The 20,365-nt window shown below is 47.9% G+C and overlaps 1 protein-coding gene across 1 annotated transcript in view; it reads left to right on the forward strand.

Moving 5' to 3' along the window:
• LOC142586089 (uncharacterized) overlaps positions 1-9,533 on the forward strand; it is a 49,091-nt gene extending 39,558 nt beyond the window's left edge. Inside the window, exon 5 of the mRNA XM_075697348.1 lies at positions 9,153-9,533. Within this exon, the coding sequence (XP_075553463.1) occupies positions 9,153-9,533 (381 nt within the window). The remainder of the gene's footprint in view (positions 1-9,152) is intronic.
• The last annotated feature ends 10,832 nt before the right edge of the window (positions 9,534-20,365 follow it).

Below are 20,365 nucleotides of genomic sequence, written 5' to 3' on the forward strand. Positions count from 1 at the left end.
TTTATTTACAGTAAAAGCCGGGAGACTGGCTAGAGTTTATGCACTATAGCTAGGTTTCTGCGTTTCCAGAGTTTATGTTAGGGCTAATTTGGAGGCTGCTTTTGTGTCTTATTTCTTAAGGAAATACGAAGCTTGTCGGTGCATTTCAATTTAGCCTGCAGTAATACGCCCCACAATCATAGTAATTTGGTTTCTTTATTTATTCCAACATTTAGGCAACTGTTCTCTAGTACAAAAACAAATTGTGAATAATAAAAAAGCTTTATTGACCTGCTGAAACCAGAATCATGGCACCGTGGCGCTGTACCGTAAAGCTATTGCAAACTTGTTTATTCCAATTCTGCAATCAGCCTTCCACGATTCGTATAAAAATAATAGAACGACTCACACGTCACCTGCGTGTCACTCGACGTCGCGAAAAATGTCCCATTTTATATATGGGCCCATTGATTATACATGATTAGACCAAAACGAAAAAAAAAATATTTACGATTCAACGCCCTCTTCCCCACGAGCCCTCTGATATCGGTCAAACGTTTTAGGACTGCGCTCACTTCGCCTGTCTGTCACGCAGCATCATAAAACCGCGAGAACTTGCCCCGTTAAAGTGACTTGCACGCGTTAAAGGCGCACTATCATGCGGAAGAACACATATTTTTTTTCTTAATAGCCCGGCAGTGCCCGTTCCGAAAGGAGTAGAAAATGGCCGCCCACTGATCACTCTGGCACTGGAAAGTCGGAGCTACCGGGTAGCATGTATTTATTTGCGCATAGTTAAAAGCGCAAATATACAGCATTGCTCTGGGAACTCTTGTTTGCTGAAGATCCGTGTTACGAGCATTTTTAACGTTCTGTCGCACGCTGTCGCGATTTCGAACCATTAGGGGAAGTGGACCAATCGCAGACGCCGGCACCACCCTTCTCATCCGGTTATCTACTTTCAGTGCGCTGGCCCATGGACACCCTCTCCACTTGCGCGTCCACCACGCTTCGTTTGGGCCAATTAGATACGAAACACTATGGTATGGTATTTGCTTTGAAAGCAAAAAGGTGACTTCCTGTAAACAAGGAGCGCGTTTGTTTGGGCTTTCCAAACAACGCTGCCGGTTACCGCCAGATGCTTCCATGGTTAGTTACGTATGTTTGACGTCAGAATATTGGAGTAAAAACAGATTGGAATAGTTTTGCTTAAAGGAGCCCTCAAATGGTTGGGACAAATTTTGTAGACGCGTAGCGTACAGCTAAAGTTAATCATTCACACCACAATTTGTGTGAAACGTCTCCTATTAAGAGAGCTATGATCATTAGAAGTTACCCTCCTCCATAATCATGCATTTTTTCCTCAACTCGTTCGCCCAGTGATCGTGGCTAAGCTCCACCTTCACTGGCGCTACATCATGATGGCACGTCGTGTCGTCGACTTCCAGTTCTCTAGGAGCGAGCGTGCGAAGCCTCTCAACTTTCCGCCAGCTGCTCGGCAGTCGACCCCGAGTGAGAGCTATCGAAGCAGAGTGCGTTGCGAGCATTCTGTCGCAGCGCCGAACTTGTCGGCTATTCCGGTAACCACAGGCTAGCTTGGCGTTTCAACGGAACGGCGGAGGCATAAACTCAAGCTGGTGAAGGAACTTTAGCGTAGACGTACGGTGAGCTGCCTGATCGGCCTCCACGGTCCAGCCACCCGTTGGCGCAGAGCTTAACCAACTAAACAAAGAGCTAATATTGCGCTAACCAAGTGTAAACATTTTAAGCATTTACAAAAACAATGTGTTAACGATTACACTCCTGCAAAAAAATTACGCCAGCAGCAAAGAAGAATACATTTTGTTACTGCTACTATGTGTGGTTGAGCTCTCTGCCACCAGGTGGCTGCATCGTGCAAACCATTCACATTTGCGCTTCTGCTCATCCCGTGAAACGAGACGCAACAAGACACGGCCAGGCCCTGTCTCCTTGCGCTTGCGTTTACACTAATACCGGACTCGCGAAACGCTATTGCGCTAGTAATCTTCCGGTGTAAAGTGATGGCCGCAAACTCGCAAATCCTGGCGCCGATCCGATAGCAGCACTCTTACGCGCTGCAGCCAGTCCGCTTCTCTGCTGCCTTGCTGAGGGACATGATGTCGCAGCTCCACATATTACCAGTCACTAAGTTTGCAGTGCACAACGCAACAAAGTCGAATCATAGTGCTCGCAAAAAGATTGAGACCGACTCCGACCGCGGAGCTCGCGTCAAAATCGAGCACGTTGTAACACAAGCAGACGACAGTTGCTGTGTGCCGGAAGTGCTTAGGTGTAGTGAGAAATTGTTCTTGTGCATTCTCTTTCTGTTACTTTCTTTTTATAGAAACAAATTAACTAACATTCCAACTATTATGAACAACATTTGTTCACCATAAAGGTGGAAAAATGATAGATGACGCGCCCTGGGCATCCAATCGGATAGCTCGCCCACATGACGTCAATTAGGTGATTTACACCATATGGGTAGGGGCGGCTGAACATTCCGCCGAGCCGTGTGCTGCGATCGGCAGCGATGTACATTTTGAAAACCTTATGATAAATTACACGCTTCACGCGGAGCACTAAGATACGTCAAGTAATGATCAGAAAGACCTACTCTAACGACTCAGTGCGTTTGTACAATATCATCAAAACCATTTCAGGGTCCTTTTAGGACGGCCCCTGGTTAGAACATGCAATATATACAAGCACACTTTCTAATATTTGTATGTGAAATTTCCTGTTGACCACTCCTTCTTGTTCATGAAACGAAACGTACATAGCGCCCTTTCGGCGTTCGTACTACATAATGCGAAGACAAAGATATACAGTGCACAACGCAAAAGCAGATGCCAGTCGTGCGCATGCATTCGCCAGAGAACCATCGGCTAACCACTTTCTTGAACATCAGATATCCGATACTGCGAAAAGCCTGCGTAAAGACCACGTAAAGTCACATGTCATCCAGCCACACGCCGACAGTTGGTAGCGTAATCGTAGGTTGGATGCATACAATGAGGAAATGTAAAAACCAAATTTGCCATACACTGAGAGCATAGCAGGCTCCACTGTGTATTTAATTTATTGCCTTATTCGAAAGGTATTCATAAGATTAGATGGCAACAAATTTTGGCAGAGGAACATAAACTTTAAGCTCGGTCGCGCAAGTCACCAGGTCGCTACATAAGTGATGCTCTTAGCATTTATCAACGAGATCTCGGCGCGTGTTCATGGCGTGTTCAGACAAAGGATGTTTCCTTCGTTTTCACGAAAAGAAAGTGCTTGCAGTGCCACCGAATCACAGCGCGCAGCGCAAACAGTAGTCTTCTGTCTGTGTACATCTTCTTTCCCCTATAGTTGCAATAAACGAATATTTTCTTACCAAACAAATTTATTTTGATTATATTTTTGTATCCCCAACCCGTTTGTAGCGGTTCAGCGTGTGGCTTTCTCTGAAAATGTCGTACATTGCGGTGTTCGCGGTCGAATGCATTGTAAGTTCGAGGAAGAACAGCCAACCACCATAATTGTAAAACTATTTGGCTTCAAAATCTGAGTTTATTCTGATACGGACTATTTCAGAAATACTTCACCGGCAAGAGTTTTTCGTAGTTTTTGGTTGACCCGAAAACGTGCAACCATAACTATAGCAGGTTGCTAAGAGCAGGGTAAGAGGCAAGGGGAATGAAAAAACAATGACGAACGATGATTAGAAGAAATCAAGGGTCACAGCCGGTTGAGAAAATTCTGTCATGACTGTAGAAGCTTTTCGTGTACGACAGAAGTTCCTGACCTATTGCATGAGTTTCTATAGTTGCGACACATTTCTTACATTATAAGAGAAGGAAACCTAACTACGTCCATGTGCACTCTTGTGTACCTATGATGTGATTGAACAAACTCCAACTCAAACTCAGAGGGTGACCTTGGGGGTTGAGCGGATGCCGTGTGTTCGGACCTTTGAAGGGCAACTGCACTGAATTTTCACTTTGGCTAAAATGACTGCAAAAGCCTAGCGTACACTCTCGAAGTAATCTTTCGGCAATGCCGCAGGTATGATAACTGCCTAATTTTGTTATTAGAAGCCATTAAATAGCAGCTGCGCAAATGACGCGCGCACGTGGCGGCAAAGCGATAGCGATGCGGATATGACGAATATTGAAAAACTGCACGCAACTGTTGACCTCCCAGTTGCACCTATGCAGCCAGGCGCGTTGCTCGCTCATCGTTTGCGAGCTGACGGACGTTTCTCTCGGCGTGCCTACTCCGTGTTGCGCTCGTGATTTGAGCTTTTGCAAGAATGCCGATGCGTTGCGTGGCCGTCAAGTGCGCGAATACGTACTTGAACACGAGCGATGGCTGTGCAGTACGCAACGCGGACTAGAGGAAGACCGAACACATATTTCTGTCCCATCTTTTAGAACGCAAGCGGGCACCGCGGCGCAGCCGGCAAGTACGACGCGGGTAAGCCAACGCGGACTAAACAAGTAAACTGCAGTTGACGAGGCTCCACGAGCTGCATTTTCACAGAACCAAGAATCGGGCTCACAGGTGAAGTAGCACACTGTGGTATAAAGGTAATAGACAGGCATAAAGTGCCTCAGAAAAGGCAGCCTTTCTGAGGCACCTTATTCCTCTTTCTAACCTTCACACCACAATTTCAACAGCACAGTGACCCATGGCATCAGGATCTGCTTGTAAAATGCTTGCTCGGGACGACTATAAGTACTATAAGCCCTGACGGCGCACGAAAACCGAATGTAAGTTGTATTCAGGGTCGATATTCTCGAGCAATAATTTGCGCTAGTGCATCATCTTCAAGATATTTCGCGCGTCACTACATCGGATGCGTCGAAGTAGACCATCGAAAACCTTTCTAACACAGCGCCAGAAACGAACAGGAACGATATGCTGCACATGTAAGGAAGTATAGCTCAACGCGGCGGCCATAGTGGCGATGCGGCGCCAAGCCATGCAGGAATGCAACGCCGCTAGGACGAAATTGGCCAAGCTTTATCAGGGCCGCAGTCCAGCCTGTCTGGCCGTGAGTTTACGCGCACCTAATAGCACAGAGGCACCCTAGCCCGCCAGTGCCAAGCGTCAGCTAATTATCATTCTTTACTAGGATGACAATTTACTAGGACAATTTACTAGGAGGATCCTTTACTAGGACGGAAACAAACAATCATCACCTGCAGAGAACGGCAAGATATACTTCCTAAGCTGGACTAGGCGGTGTTGTTGACGTTGCTGAACTTTGCGGCAGCAAATGAAAGAGTCGCCTGGCAGTTTGGACGTGTAGGCGTCTTGTGTCGGGAGCACCCTCTATGAGATTGCGTCTCTCGTGCATTTGTCCGCCCAAGCCTGCCACTCGGAGCCACAACAGCCTCGAAAGCACCCGCCAGGGAAATCCTATATATTTGCGCGCAGATAGTGCCGCACAAAAAAAGAGAGGACACAAGCGTACACCACTGCTATTGTTGGTGGAGTAAGTCGAGTTCGTTCGCTTTCGCATGCCCATTTATTTAACGCCTTTGCATTCGGAATTTCTTAGCTGTGTCGCGCAGTTAGTCGAGGGGACAAGGGTCCCTTATTCAAGGAGCCATTGGTGCTCACTGCCTGCGCTGGGTGCCACCACAGATCGTCGGCAGGAGTCGTAGCTTCGCACAGGTGCAGCGAGTGGCTTGCCTTGAAAAAGGCAAGTCCACTTGTCGAAACGTTGGCTCCCCGCTTTACACTGTTCTCGTTTTTCGCATCGTCTTAAATTTCCATCTCCCGCCTTCCCCATGTTTTCCCTTGATGTGTTGTGGTATCATTGCATGATATATACTAAACCGAGAAACTCGCGTCAAACGCCGCCTCAGACGTACCAAGACACACGATTTCTAAGACGCGTCGCGCGACACAACGGACTCTGACGTCCCCGAGGTGTTCAAACTCGTGATGAGTTTATACCCCTGTCACTCAAGCACGTTGCAGCGCTCTCGAGTCCAATCCAAGTTGGGTGTTTCTACAGTGGCACGTTCGGCCACCATTTTGTACAATCCACATCAGGTAGACTGCAACCGTAGGATGTCGTCTGCACCGTAATGCTGAGTGAGCTCAGCCAACTCGATTCGGATTGTTGCACTGTGCAACAGCTGTCATCGTAGATCGCAACCGAAAACTTTGATCCGTATCGAGCTTGATCGCGATCGAAAGTGTCTTTCATATATCGCTATAAAGAGCGACGGGGAGCAATAACGATTCAAACCGCCGCTGCTCTTCTCTCGCAAATACAACTCGCGGAATCAAGGTGCTATACAGTACGGCCCAAATCTTTCTTAAGAAATCGGTTACCTCATCATACGCAAGTGCTGAAGCTCTGAACTCCTTGCAACTTCCTACTACAGGAATGTTGCAACGATCAAGTGCCGTGCCGTCAAATAAACACGAGAAAGCGAAATGTTCTTCACACATGGAAATCAGCCGACTCTGAGTCCTTCACTGAAAGCACGTCTAAGTGGAGCTGCAGTGATATTCTCGTCGTGATCAGCAAACTGTCATAACTGAAGGTGAGGCAACGATGCTGCCCCGAATAAGAGCAAGGAACAAGTAAAACGGCATAATTTCGCATTCTGACTTACTCGATTCTTCAAACGGTGGTTGTGCATACTACATTCCTTTGCATATCATTTAGCAGGGCCAATCTGACAGGCGCCGCGATGTGCTTTTCTCACTGTTTTGTAATTTCGCCACGCAACCGTATCTTGGCTACCCGACCGCCGAAGAGCGGCGGCGCGAGCAGAAATTTTGCAAAGGTCGCGGTTCCATTGACGCCACTCTCCGCCAGGGTAGCGAGTGGTGCTGGTGTCGGTCGACGAAGTTGAGCTTGGGTAGAGTTAACGTATAGACTCGCTTTAGGGAGCCAATGTTGCGCCCAGGTACGCCATCATGGGCTTCAAAGTTAGGCGGGAAAGCCACTCCATGTACGCGTAGGAACCGCGATCGCGCGGCAATGCCAGTAGCAGTGTTACAGCGAAGCTGTTAGCCTCAATTTCGTCGCGATTTTTCTTGGGCTCCTTCTTTTCTCTAAATGAAACCTGATTTACATATGGTGAAAATTGGGCCCTTAAGGCGGGATGGTACCCGAAAGAGCATTTCTCAAAAGTAGGACCAATAAGTACTTCAACTTATGGAGAGAAAGTCCGGCAAGGGGCGCGCTTGTAGTTGCACCACAAGCGATTTAAAAATTCGAGTATCTGATACACACCCGCTCGTGAAATTAGGCGGGGCTTCTAAAGAGGTTCCTTACGTTGAAGTAATGCAACACTGATGCAAAATACGAAGGCAGGCCATGGCAAGTGCCAGAAAAGGTTTCCAAAAGATATCTGACGCAGATGATGCTGCATCAGTATGCACGATGGGCGTAGTGCCCATCGTGCATACTAGGATGGTCGAACAGTTAAAACTTAAAAACACAATTTCTGTAAATATTGTTTTGACTTACATGAGGAACGTTTTCTCTGCAATGAATGGATGTTTTTTTTTCTTTGAAATTTTAATCACAATTGGCTCAGGGGTCTTTCAGATACTGAAGTAACATATGATTTTTTAGGGAAAACTTTTTTAGTTGACCAACTTCTCGATCCAAAAACCACCTAGTCAGAATGTAAAACCTAACAAATTGTATGTTAGGAATGCAGTTACGAAATTTATTTATTTTACCTCAGTAAGAACTCCATGTCGTAAAGAAGACGAGAACACTTTCGTAGCTATTGAAGGAATCCTTTTTTTTATGTTTCTTCACGAAAGTAACAAATTTGTTTATTGTATGTTTTTATAAATGGCATACTACTCAACCTTCCTGGTCAAATTTCCTTATGGAAGAAGCGGAAACACATTTGCACAGTCTAGCAAATTTTAAATTGTTTGTTGCCAGTGGAAGTTGAGATATTCGCCAAAAGTGTTAAAGTCGTCAGTCCGGGTCCCATCCACCCTAAATAAATTGAATGATGTGGCGAAACTACAGCGTATTTGGCTAAATTCCCAGTGTTGGAATTAATTACTGAACCCTCGATTTTTCGGTGTTTTCATGCGTTATACGAGCAGTATGTTTCTTCGGTGTCGCCGGTTGCAGTGCCTCAGTGAACTAACCAAGGCGCCTTATATTAATTGAAAGAAAGGAACCACCTATGGATAATGCTTAGGTAAACTTACAAGTTCATGAACTAATTATGGTCTGAGCAGTAACTTTATGAAGTTTATGAAGGATCCCAATTTAACCAACTGCCCTGGGAAAACTGAAAACGCCGCCATGAGCAAATTGAGCAAAAATTGGCAAAATGCTATGGTAAATTTATTCTACAAGGTTAGATCAAATAGAGCATTTGTAATAAATACTGGCAACGTTTCAAGCGGGCGAGCCATAAGCGATCAACATCACAAATTATATACGTGGTTTAATTTCAAGGAACTCAACTTAATAATGCTGAAAGAAAAAACACTTTCCTGGAAATCAAGCTGCGTTTCTGCATGGTACACGAGCGTACACAGTACATGAACGGTATACAAGTGTTTGTACTTTTCACCCCGGCTGTATTGTGGTCACCACGCCTGGGAATACTTCCATGACCTGGCGCTCAGCAGCGCAACACCGTGGTCACTGAGGTACCGTGGCGGTTATACCACCTTGAACGACCGCTTGTGTGATTAGCTAGTAATTTATTCTTCATTTGTGTTTTGTGCGGTGAAAGTGCTCGAGAGTAATAAGATTCTAATGAAGCAGCCTATTTCCTGTCCTTGCTTCATCTCCAAGATTGTAACGCCCCCTTGTAACGCAATTCCAGTCGTCACCGTCATCGTTGATGTTGTTGGTGGTGGTGCTGTGGTTACTTAATGGTGCCGTCAGACAGGCAACGTAGGCCAAATTAGAAGCGGCTATCCTGACATAAAGTTAGAAAACCGAAATACCTTTTACTCATATAGCATGCACGCACATGCAACAAGTAAAGAAAAATGCTGGCATACAAAAACAAATACGTCAATGCAAGGCTTGTGTCAACGTTGTGTAAGGTTTCCGTATTTGCTGTCCTTCATGCTACATAGCCACACGTTAGCAACTATGACAGCGACGCTGTTTCTAACGCGTGTTGCATCACATCGGCTTCCAGGTGGACCAGCAGCAGCTGCTGCAGCCTCCACGAGAAGATGCGGTGCTTTGCAAGACTGTGCAGACGGACATCACCCTGGCAGCGGCCATTGTGCCGTTTGCGGCGCTGGACAGCGCCCTCTGGCCGATGTCCCCTTCACGTTGTGAGACATGGCCACTTCCTCCGTCACGCTGCGATACCGCTGCCTCGAAAGTTCTGCCGTTGCTCACCGTGGACTGCGGAGACTACAAGGCCGGCCGAAGCTCGGGCCTCGAACCCGGATCCTCGGAGCTCTTCCTGGCTGAGCGACACCAGAAGCCGCTGGCCACCACGGACGCGCCCCTGGTTCATCAGTCCCCAAACAAGGGTGCAGAAAAGATCACTTGCCGAGAAATCACTTGAAATGCTAGCTTTTAATGATCATCTGCTGTGTTCCGGCAGTTATATATAGCCAGTTAAGACAGCACACACATTGACGAGCAGCCGATGCTGGAAGTTGCGTAGTTAGGGTAAGCTCGAGTCCACTATGTTTTCCAAGCTGCTTTACTTTTGGGTTACGGTGGTTCGTTATTGTTATTTTAAATTCATTATTCCGTTCAAATTGAGGCTTATAGCACGCTGAAGAAAGTCGGTGTGAGAAAGTAAAGCATATTTCGACCCAAGTAACAGATTAATCTTATCGCGTGAACTGCAAGGTTTCCTACGGTCTCGTAAAAGCGCTAAGTGCTATAAATTAACACTTGGTCGAGGTTCACGCATTAGTGGCGCGTACACTGGCACACTAAAATATCAGATAGCACGGCTAGTGGCAGAAAAGTAAACGGAAATCTGGCTTCAGCGTGCAAGGCGTCTGGCGTTGACCGGTATGCCTGAAAACAATTCGAGTCCACTTGACTCGACTTCGAAGCAAATATTGCCGTGGCCCTCGGCAATGTTGCTAGCAACGATACGTGCGTTCAAGCAACATTTGTTCGGCTAAGCTAAAATGTCGTTTTAATCACCAAGTAGGATACCCCTTACAAAATTAGGCTATATATACTGTGCCTTTGGTGCGTTCTCGTGTATTATCCAATTATTGCACCCTTAGTATTAAAAGAAATTTTTAGCTCAGAATTTCTTATATGAGAAAATATATTTGAAAGCAGACATCGCTTCTTCTGGGCAATCGTTACAACGATTTTGATGACGTTTGTTGTATTTAAAAGAAACATTATAGTTGAGCAACTGTAACAAGTCAATTTTAAAATTTGTCATAAATGTATACGAACATATTTTTGAAGTGTGCCAACAATTCAAGAAGCTCGAGTATCAAGTGTGCAACTTTGTCCCTAAGCAATAAAAAATCATATCACCATATTGTACACTGCAACTAATAATACATGTAAAGCGGGGAGAATTGATATATGGTACACCGCTCTAATATATACCACTATTCTGTGAGTACACACTTTGGCAATTCTTCGTAAACATGGAAACATAGTAACAACGCCTGCATGAGATTCTTTAACAGATGCAGTTTACCAAACTTTGAAATCCGGAATTGCCGATTTGCGAAATTCATCCTTGTATCTTTTTCGTTACCAATTTGCGGCAAGTTTTTATAAACTTCTAGGTCCTGAATCAAAACGCTACTTCCCAGAGTTGCTGTCCCGAGCTTAGGGTTCCTCGTCAGAGCATTGAAAGGTTTCACAATTTAATGCAGAGTCGTGGCACCTTTATTACAGTTTCAGAGAACCCTTACAGCAGCTGTTTTCTACTTACTATGTGGTATAGGAGGACTCATGCGCCCAACTGAATTGCCATTTCTTGCAGGACTTCGTGGCAAAACAATAGTGCATGAAAATGGCAGGTAATCTGATTGACTCACGCATTTTAGCACAGTGGCTCTAGGCGCGCTTCCGTGCTTTCAGCTTGGCAGTAACTTCACGCACTCAACACCAGCCTGGCGGCAATTTATTTTAATTCAAGCATAACAAATATTACACGTGAATCGAGCTGGTCGTGGTACCATATGCTGTCATTAAACAACAGTAACAAAACAACGAAAAGAAACAAAGTCCAACGTAACACAGTGAAAAAAAGAAGAAAGTCCCAAGGTCAGCGACGCAAAGTCCCAAAGTTCATTAGCGCTGGTAGAAAGGCTTAAGGCGCACAACGTGGACTATTTCTGGTCGTGAGCGGCGCCGCTGTGATAGCAAATACCGTCTGGCACGACCACATAGGTGAGTACGCCAATGCGCCGGATTATCTTGTAGGGTCCGAAATAGCGTTGTAATAGCTTCTGGCTGAGTCCTCGTTGACGTATTCCGCTCCAAACCCAAATGCGGTCGCGGGGCTCTTACTCGACGTAGCGTCGTCGAAGGTTGTAGTGTCGGCTGTCGGTTTTCTGCTGGTTCTTGATCCGTAGGCGGGCGAGCTGTCGGGTGTCTTCGGCGCACTGGATATAGGCAACGACGTCAAGATCATCTTCGTCCGTTTGGTTGCGGCAGCACGGCGTCAAGAGTCTTCTTCGGGTTCCTGCCGGAAGCCAGCTTCAACGGCGTGACCTTTGTTGTTTCTACCGCCGCCGTGTTGTAAGCGAAGGTTACATACGGCGTGATGGCATCCCAGTTCTTGTGTTCGACGTCGACGTACATTGATAGCACGTCAGCGAGTGTGTAATTCAGGCGCTCCGTAAGACCGTTCGTCTGGGGGTGGTAGGCAGTTGCCTCCTGTGGCGTTTCAGGTTGTATTGCCGCATCGCTTGGGTGAGCTCCTCTGTAAAGGCCGTCCCGCCGTCGGTCATGAGGACTTCTGGGGCACCATGTTGCAGCAGAATGTTCTCGACGAAAAATTTCGCCACTTCGGCTGCGCTGCCTTTCGTAGAACTTTAGTTTCAGGGAAGCGGGTGAGATAGTCTGTCGCCACGACGATCCACTTATTTCCGGATGTTCACGCCGGAAACTATCCCAACAAATCCATCCCGATCTGCTGGAATGGTCGGCAAGGAGGTTTGATCGGCTGTAGTAATCCTGCTGGCTTTGTCGGTGGTGTCTTTCGTTGCTGACAGTCTCGGCATGTCTTGACGTAACGGGCGACGTCGGCGTTCAGACGCGGCCAGTAATACCTTTTTTTTAATATTTGGGGTTTTACGTGCCAAAACCACTTTCTGATTATGAGGCACGCCGTAGTGGAGGACTCCGAAAATTTTGACCACCTGTGGTTCTTTAACGTGCACCTAAATCTAAGCACACGGGTGTTTTCGCATTTCGCCCCCATCGAAATACGACCGCCGTGGCCGGGATTTGATCCCGCGACCAGTAATACCTTTCCTGTATCCTCTACAGCGTTCGAGAGAATCCGAGGTGCCCAGCGTTTGGACCGTCATGTAGGGCGTACAGTACTTCTGGACGCAGCGCTGACGGAAGAAGAAGGTAGCTGGCGCGGACTGGCGACAAGTTCTTTACGAGCAGGTTGTTTTGTAATGTGAACGAAGCCAATCCACCCTAGATTACCTAGGGACAACGTCGGTGTTGTCTTCCAAATACTCGACGAGGCCTTTTAGCTCCGGGTCTGCTCGCTGATATTTAGTGAAGTCTTCCGCGCTTATTATTCCAAGGAAGGCGTCGTCATCGTCATCGTCTTCCGGCGGGGGATCGATGGGGGCGCGTGATAGGCAGTCGGCGTCTCAGTGTTTTCGTCCGGACTTGTAGATTACTGTGACGTCATATTCTTGCAGTCTGAGGCTCCACCTCGCTAGTCGTCCTAAAGGGTCCTTTAAGTTAGCTAGCCAACACAATGCGTGATGGTCGGTAACGACTTTGAATGGCCTGCCATATAGGTAAGGGCGGAATTTTACTGCAGCCCAAACGATGGCGAGGCATTCTTTTTCGGTCTTAGAATAATTGCATTCCGCTTTTGACAGTGACCGGCTACATAAGCTATCACCCGTTCAAGTCCGCTTTTCCTCTGGACTACTGGCTACTGCCGTCAGTGTGGATTTCGGTATCGGCGTCATCGTCGAAGTGGGCAAGTACCGGCGACGACTGCATGCGTTGTTTGAGTTCTTGAAATGCGTTGGCCTGCTGCGTTTGCCACTTGATCTGGACATCACATTTAGTTAAATATGTCATCGGCTCAGCCGTGCGTGACACGTCCCGGACAAAGCGCCTGTACTAAGCACACATGCCAAGGAATCTACGCACTGCCTTCTTGTCGACTGGCTGCGGCCACTCTGTGATAGCGGCTGTCTTTTGTGGATCGGGGCGTCTACGAGATTTGCTGATGACGTGGCCTAGTAATAGAAGCTCATCGTAGGCGAAGCGGCAATTTTCCCGCTTCAGAGTGAGCCCTGATGACTTGATCGTCTCTAATACTGTCGCAAGCCGCCTAAGGTGATCGTCAAAATAGCCAGCAAAGACAACGAGGTCATTCAAGTAAAGAAGACACGACTGCCACTTCAATCCTGCTAGCATCATGTCCATGACGCGCTGGAACGTTGCAGGCACCGAGCACGCTCCGAATGGCATGACCTTGAACTCGTACAGGCCGTCGGCGTGATGAAGGTGGTCTTTTCACAATCTCTGTTGTCGACTTCCATTTGCCAGTAGACAGACTTGAGATCCATCGACGAGAAGTATCTAGCATTGCAGAGCCGATCCAATGCGTAGTCTGTGCGTGGGAGGGGGTATACGGCCTTCTTAGTGATCTTGTTCAGTCGATTCAACGTAGAAACGTTGGCTCCCATCCTTTTTCTTCACCAAGACAATAGGAGATGCCCACGGGCTTTCGGATAGCCTGACGATGTAGTGGTGCAGCATTTCGTTGACTTGTTGTCTTATAGGTTCACGTTCTTGCGTCGAAACTCTGTAAGGGCTCTGGCAGAGTGGTCGAGCGCACTCTTCGGTTATTTTGCGACGCTTTGCGTCTAGTGCTTGCCGTCTAGTGCTTTGTATTGTCGGAGCAGACTTCTCAGCGGTTGCTGCTTAATTATGGGGAGACTTGGATTGTTGACGAAGTCTGGTTCGGGAACTACGGTCGTCGGTGTAGATGCGGCAGAATCCAAGATGACAAAGACATTGCTTGTTTCAGGATTTCCTCGATATATGCGATCACTGTGCCCTTGTTGATGTGCTTGAATTCCTGGCTGAAGTTTGTCAATAACACTTTCGTTTTTCCTCCGCGCAGTCGAGCGATCCCTCTTGCGACACAAGTTTCACGGTCGAGAAGTACGCGTTTGTTACCCGCGATGACGCCTTCTACGTCTGTAGGTGTTCTGGTGCCGTCAGAAATGACAATGCTGGAGCGGGGCGGGATGCTGGCCGGGACTTTGAGCATACGACAGCTCCCCGGCGGTATCGCTTGACCTTCCGACAGCGTTATCGACTTCGACTTCAGGTCGATGATTGCGCCGTGTTGTTTCAGGAAGTCCATGCCTAGAATGACGTATTGTGAATAATGTTGGAGGATAATGAACGTGACAGGGTAAGTCTAGTCATGAACGGTAATTCTTGCTGTAAAAATTCCAGTTGGCCTTATTAGGTGTCCTCCAGATATCCGGATTTGAGAACCTTCACATGCAATCTTGACTTTATCCAACTGGGTGCCAAGAGCTCCACTCACCACGCAGTAGTCGGTTGCTGTGTCCACTAAGGCGGTGACTGCATGGCCATCGAGGAGCACGTGGAGGACGATGGTTCTTTGTTTTGCGTTGCAGTTAGGTCTCGACATCTGATTGCGGCTGCGTCGCGTTGATATCTGGCTAGTACGTCGCGGCATCAGGTCCTTCGTCGGTGCGTTCTGTGCTTCCAGGCTTCGTCGGCATGGCGGCGTGTCGTTATGTCGTCGAGATAGTCTCTTCGGCGTCTTCCTTGGCAGCGGAGGATCTTGGTCATTTGGAAGAATAGCAACCGCAGCTCCATCGGTTGCTGCTTTTAGTTTTCCGGATATGGGTTTGCTGACTGGCCCCAGCCTGGGCCAGTCTATGGACGGCGCTGCGGCGACAAGTAGCGACCTGGTGACGAAGAACGGCACGGTCATGGAGGGCCCCATTGGGTGGCACCAAGATAGGCGGCGATGCCACGTGGATGTTCACCTTCCTGTAGGCGACGCGCGTTGATGGCGAACCCTCGCAGTTCCATCTTGCTGTAAGGGCATCGATGGTAGGTGCGCCTGGCTTCTCCGTAGTGGTAGCAAAGCGGACGGTGGTTAGGGGCACGCCAAACGTCAGTCTTCCTTGGAATACTGCTTGGGGCGATGTGTTGGCGTCCTGGCGGCTACGGCGATGGTGGTGGACGACGGAACTGTGGCTTCACTGGGCCCTGCCGTGGGCGCGGAGGATGAACGTGATGGCGGGCTACAGCGGCGTACGTCATTGCTTGCGGCTGAAGCTGCGGCGATTCAGGAGTTACTCTGAGTTCTTGGAGCTCCTCACGCACGATGTCGGAAGTAGAAGCTATTTGAGGCTGTGATGAAGGGAACAGCTTCTATAGCTCCTTCCCCACGACCTCTCTGACAGACTCAGGCATGTCGTTGGTGGCCAGTGACTAAACTCCGGCGTAATTTGTTGATTTCGTTCGGCAGTTGAATTGCCGATTCTGCATTTCCGGTCTCTTCTCGATGCTGATGGCCTCGCGAAGAATCTTGTCGACTGTATTCGGTGGGCTTCGTAGTGTTCCGGCAAAAAGGTCCTCGTTCACACCACGCATCAGCAGGCGGACATTTCCAGGTCGGCGTGGTGGAATAGACGGCCTTCTGTAAACGGTCTTGTGTAAACATGGCAACATTCTCGTTTGGTAGCTGCACCCAGGCTTCCAATAGAATCTAGGCCCTTTCTTTCCGGAGGATGCTCGTGATGGTCCACAGCAAGTTACTTCGGAACAGCTCCCACGTTGCCAGGGTCGACTCCCGGTTAACGAAGCACATCCTCGCGGCAACTTCCAAAGAGAAGTACACGTGGCGCAGCTTGTCCTCACAGATCCAGTTGAAAACCGAGATTCTTTCGAAAGTCTCCAGCCAGGTTTCGGGATGAAGCTCCGATGAAGCTCCGCGGAATGTAGGTCGCTCTCTAGGCAGATGAAGCACGATGGGGGACGCTGGTGCTGCCATTGTGGCCGTTCACTTGGTAACGATCTTTCTGGTAGTCTCTAACAAAGGCCGTGCTCCAGGGGCAGTCCTTTCTGCCTGCGGCTAGCTCGCTGGCGCTTGGCGACGGTGGTGTTGTCTTCGTGGTTCGGGCTTGGATCATGGCTTTGCGGGACCGTTCGACACATGAACGCACTAGCACCTCCACCAAACGTCCATCCCGTCCATAAAGAGGGCAGGCGCGAGGCCAGAGCAGCACAAGCAACGAGACATTAGAGCAAGCTTTTTCGATGCCGGGGCGTACAGCGATGGGAAGTCCTTTGCCATCGTTGTGGTCGACTCCAGCGGCAATATTTTCAATAGCGCCTCCATTCGCACTTCAGACCCCGGAGTCGCCGAGCAAGCCGCCATCTCCCTCGCCCTGCTAGACGGTCGTGGGTCCGAGGTATATAGCGATTCCAAAACGGCAGTTAGGGCTTTTCGGAAGGGTTGCACCGCCAAGCAAGCTGCTCGTCTTCTTAGCATCTCGAGTCGATATGCTCTCACGCATTATTCAATCCACTGGTTTCGCGCTCACGTAGGGTCGGTCAAGGGTGCTCTCGCGAACCTCAATGAGCCTGCTAACGAAGCTGCGCGTGACCTCACCGACCGCACTTCCCCTGCAGGAAGCAGCGACTCCCCTCCTCCCTACGGCCATAGGGACGCTCCCGGTACTCACAACGAGATTATTAAATTCTTCTACATGTCTAGAAGGGTCTTTCCACCCCCTCACCCCAAGTTGAATAGGGCGCAAGCCGTTTCGCTTAGACTTCTGCAGACCAGCACATATCCGCGTCTGTGCGTTCTCCACGAGGCTTACCCGGACGTGTATCGCGACGACGCCTGCCCCTCCTGCGGGCGGACCTCCACTCTAGCGCACATTCCCTGGGAGTGCGGGTCAACATACCCTTAAGTTCATCAAGGAGGAGTGGGACTCGCTTCTGGGTAGCCCCACTCTAGAAAAGCAAATTCTGGCTGTCCGTCCCACGACCGGCTGTCCGGCCGGGCTAGACCTGCCGGACCCGACGTGGGACTAGCCGGGTGCGCGGCGAGTTCGCGTTCTCGCCGGACATGCAATAAAGTTTCTTTACTCATTCTGATGTCACGTGGTAGTGACGGTGAAGAAACCAAAACGGTGAATGGCAAAACTAGCGTTTTATTGAACGAACCTGTGTCCACAAAATGATTTAGTCACAAGGCACCTAAAGCACAACCATAGCCGCGAACACAGTCGGAGATCGTCGGAAATCTGATGAGCGGGTCAATCGCGTCGGCTTTTATACATCAGTCATCGAAGGTTCTAGAGTAATTGCTGGGACCCGCGTGTCTTCCAGAAACTTCAACATCACTCGCGTCGCGCGATGAAATAAGATTAAGCAAGGTTCGGAGAAACAGACAGCGGATATAACAATCAATAACTTTCTAGAAACTTCCGATACATGCAAGCGCATCCTGCGCTGTGCGATAACATTTGTTAGACAGGGAAACGCGGTTTGTCAGCCGATAAAGAGAAGCAAGTACACGTGTCCAATGTAAATGAGAATATCGATTATACCAGTTGGCACTCTACACCGCTCTCTTTTTGTCTCTTAACGTTATGCCTGGCATTCTCCGTTCCATTGCTCTTTTCGCGATCCTTAACTTGTTCTCAAGCATCATTGTCAGTCTCCAAGTCTCTGCCCCATATGTCCAGTAAAATGCCGGTAAAATGCCGCGATTGTACACCTTCCTTTTCAGTGATAATGGTATGCTTCGAGGCATGAGCTGACAATGTGTGCCGAATGTGCTCCAATCCATTTTTATTCTTCTGGTAATTTCCTTTTCACCATCAAGATCCCCTGTGAGTGACTGACTTGGGGCTGACTGGCAATCTTGAACTCTCATTCCTATGCCCGGCTATTCATCATTATCTTTGTCTTCTGCATATTAATCTTCAATCCCACTCTCACATTCTCTCTGTTAAGGTCCTTAATCATTTGCTGTAACTTGTCTGCAGTGATGCTGAATAGAACAACGTCATCTCCAAACCGAATGTTACTGAGATATCTGCCGTCGATCCTTACTCCTAAGCCTTCCCAGCTTGATAGCTTGAATACTTACATTTGGTTAATTCCTTATTAGATACCAAATGAATCAATCGGCGCTGAATACTTCTCACTCAACCAGCACTTTATTGTGGTTGTTGTTTTGTTTGGAACACACTCTTCGTGGCCAGAATGGGAGATGAACAATCTGGAATCGGCCGTAGATTTCTTGATGTGATGGAACTTCGACTACACGTGGTAATGAAACTGGGGAGATTTAGTTAGAGTAATAGCTCAGTGGCCAAGCGTAGACGTCGGTGCGCATGCGTGGTACAGCATGCACAGTGGCGTCTACGCTGGCCCGCTGGGGCCTCTATTTAACTCTCGATTGTTATACTGTCGGGAACGAAGGGGTCGTAGCGTAGGGCCAAAACAAGGGGCCCAGCGTAGCAGGATTATAGAACTGAACGGCACGTCCCACGCCTGCGCATCGAAAACGCGCCGCCCCATTTTATTTTTTGCCTTCTTTGGCAGCCGGCACCAAGGCGCCGGCTGAGAGCGCCGACCGCTTAGCGTGCCCACGCGGCGCCGTCGGTGAGCCCTACGATAAAAGTGTTTTGCTCTACCCTGCTGGGTTTATCTTCGATTAGCAATAGGACATTGATTTCTACTTTCTCCGTCAACATTTGTTAATATTAACACGTACATAATTTCTTTACGTATTTCTTAAGCACGTAAAATAATGCATACGTATTATTTGAAAACGAATCTTTTTATTAGCAGTTTTTGAGCAGAGCGATATAACTTGTTCCTAACAATTTTGTCAATATGTATCTCTAAGCGTAGCTTTACTAGAGTGTATGTCTAAGGTAACCCATCATACTAATAAAAGGGCGCATTATATTGAACTCTGTCATAATTTCAACTTATTAAGGGTTAAGAAACGAATACAGGAAAGACGAACGAAGGGTGGGTAAACACGCCCTTGCGAGTTTAAGAGCTTTCACCTGTAGCCCTATTTCTGGTCACATTACCCTATTAATTGTGACCCTATTACGCTATTGAAATGCGTATAAAACATTGAAAGACTATAATAATGCATTCAAGGCAATATTTCGTATAAAATTTGTTGAATTCGGAAAAGAAGTTTCATTGTAGCAATTCTGGAATATACAATTTTTATTCGACACTTGATACATTCTGCAAATATTGGCAAAAATAGGTAACTATTTAAAAAGTGAAGCTCGAAGCCTACACATTTCTTTAACAATGCGCCTGACAACAGCAGAGTTTGAATACAACTTTTCGCAGGTGAATGAGTTTTGTATAAGGAGGTAGAAACACGGTAGTCCTAGGAACTTTTATATTAGTACAAGAGCCCCATTTTCTACCCATTGGATCATGGACTGATCAGTCACCCAAATTGCCGGGAAAGAGATTAGATAACGGCACAGAGATAGGTACCACAAAGTGCGTGAAGTTTTCGCCTTGCCCTTTGATCTTCTGATCTTTGATTTTGCTCTTTCTCAGGCGTTATCCAGCGGGCATTTTCTTATTGCGGTGTCATTATTAAAGTACTTCACGAACTTTTAACACGTTGGGATTCTGGCGGTTGTACACGCACTTAGCTCAGGGATTATTCATCTAAGACTCTAACCATTTTGCCGCCTACCTGGGTCACTAAGTTGTCCATGGTCGAACAGGTAGCTCATTGGGCTGCTGTGCAGAGGAAACGGCGAACAGGAATTGAAACCAACCGCCATGTCAACTGCGGTCACTGAGTATGCCGCAACGTCTACATACGTCTACAACGTCTACATGGAAGGAGCGCGTTTGCCACATGATGCATTTCTCAGCACTGACACGCTGCGCTGCGCTATGCATTTCGAAAGCCACGCGCAGGCTTAGTGGTGGCAACGCCATTTGGCCTCGATCATTCTTTTAGAAGCGCTAGAGAAGAATGTCGTTGCAGAGCACATGTCATATATGACTCGTTTCGACTGTGGCAATACGTTGTGACGCTATCATGATTGCCCGCTAAACGATTGACTGTCGATAGTCATCGTGGGATGGGTTCGGCTGAATATTTCTTCTTTCAGGCATTGGTGG

Source organism: Dermacentor variabilis, chromosome 6, assembly GCF_050947875.1.
Source record: "Dermacentor variabilis isolate Ectoservices chromosome 6, ASM5094787v1, whole genome shotgun sequence".
Lineage (NCBI taxonomy): Eukaryota > Metazoa > Arthropoda > Arachnida > Ixodida > Ixodidae > Dermacentor > Dermacentor variabilis.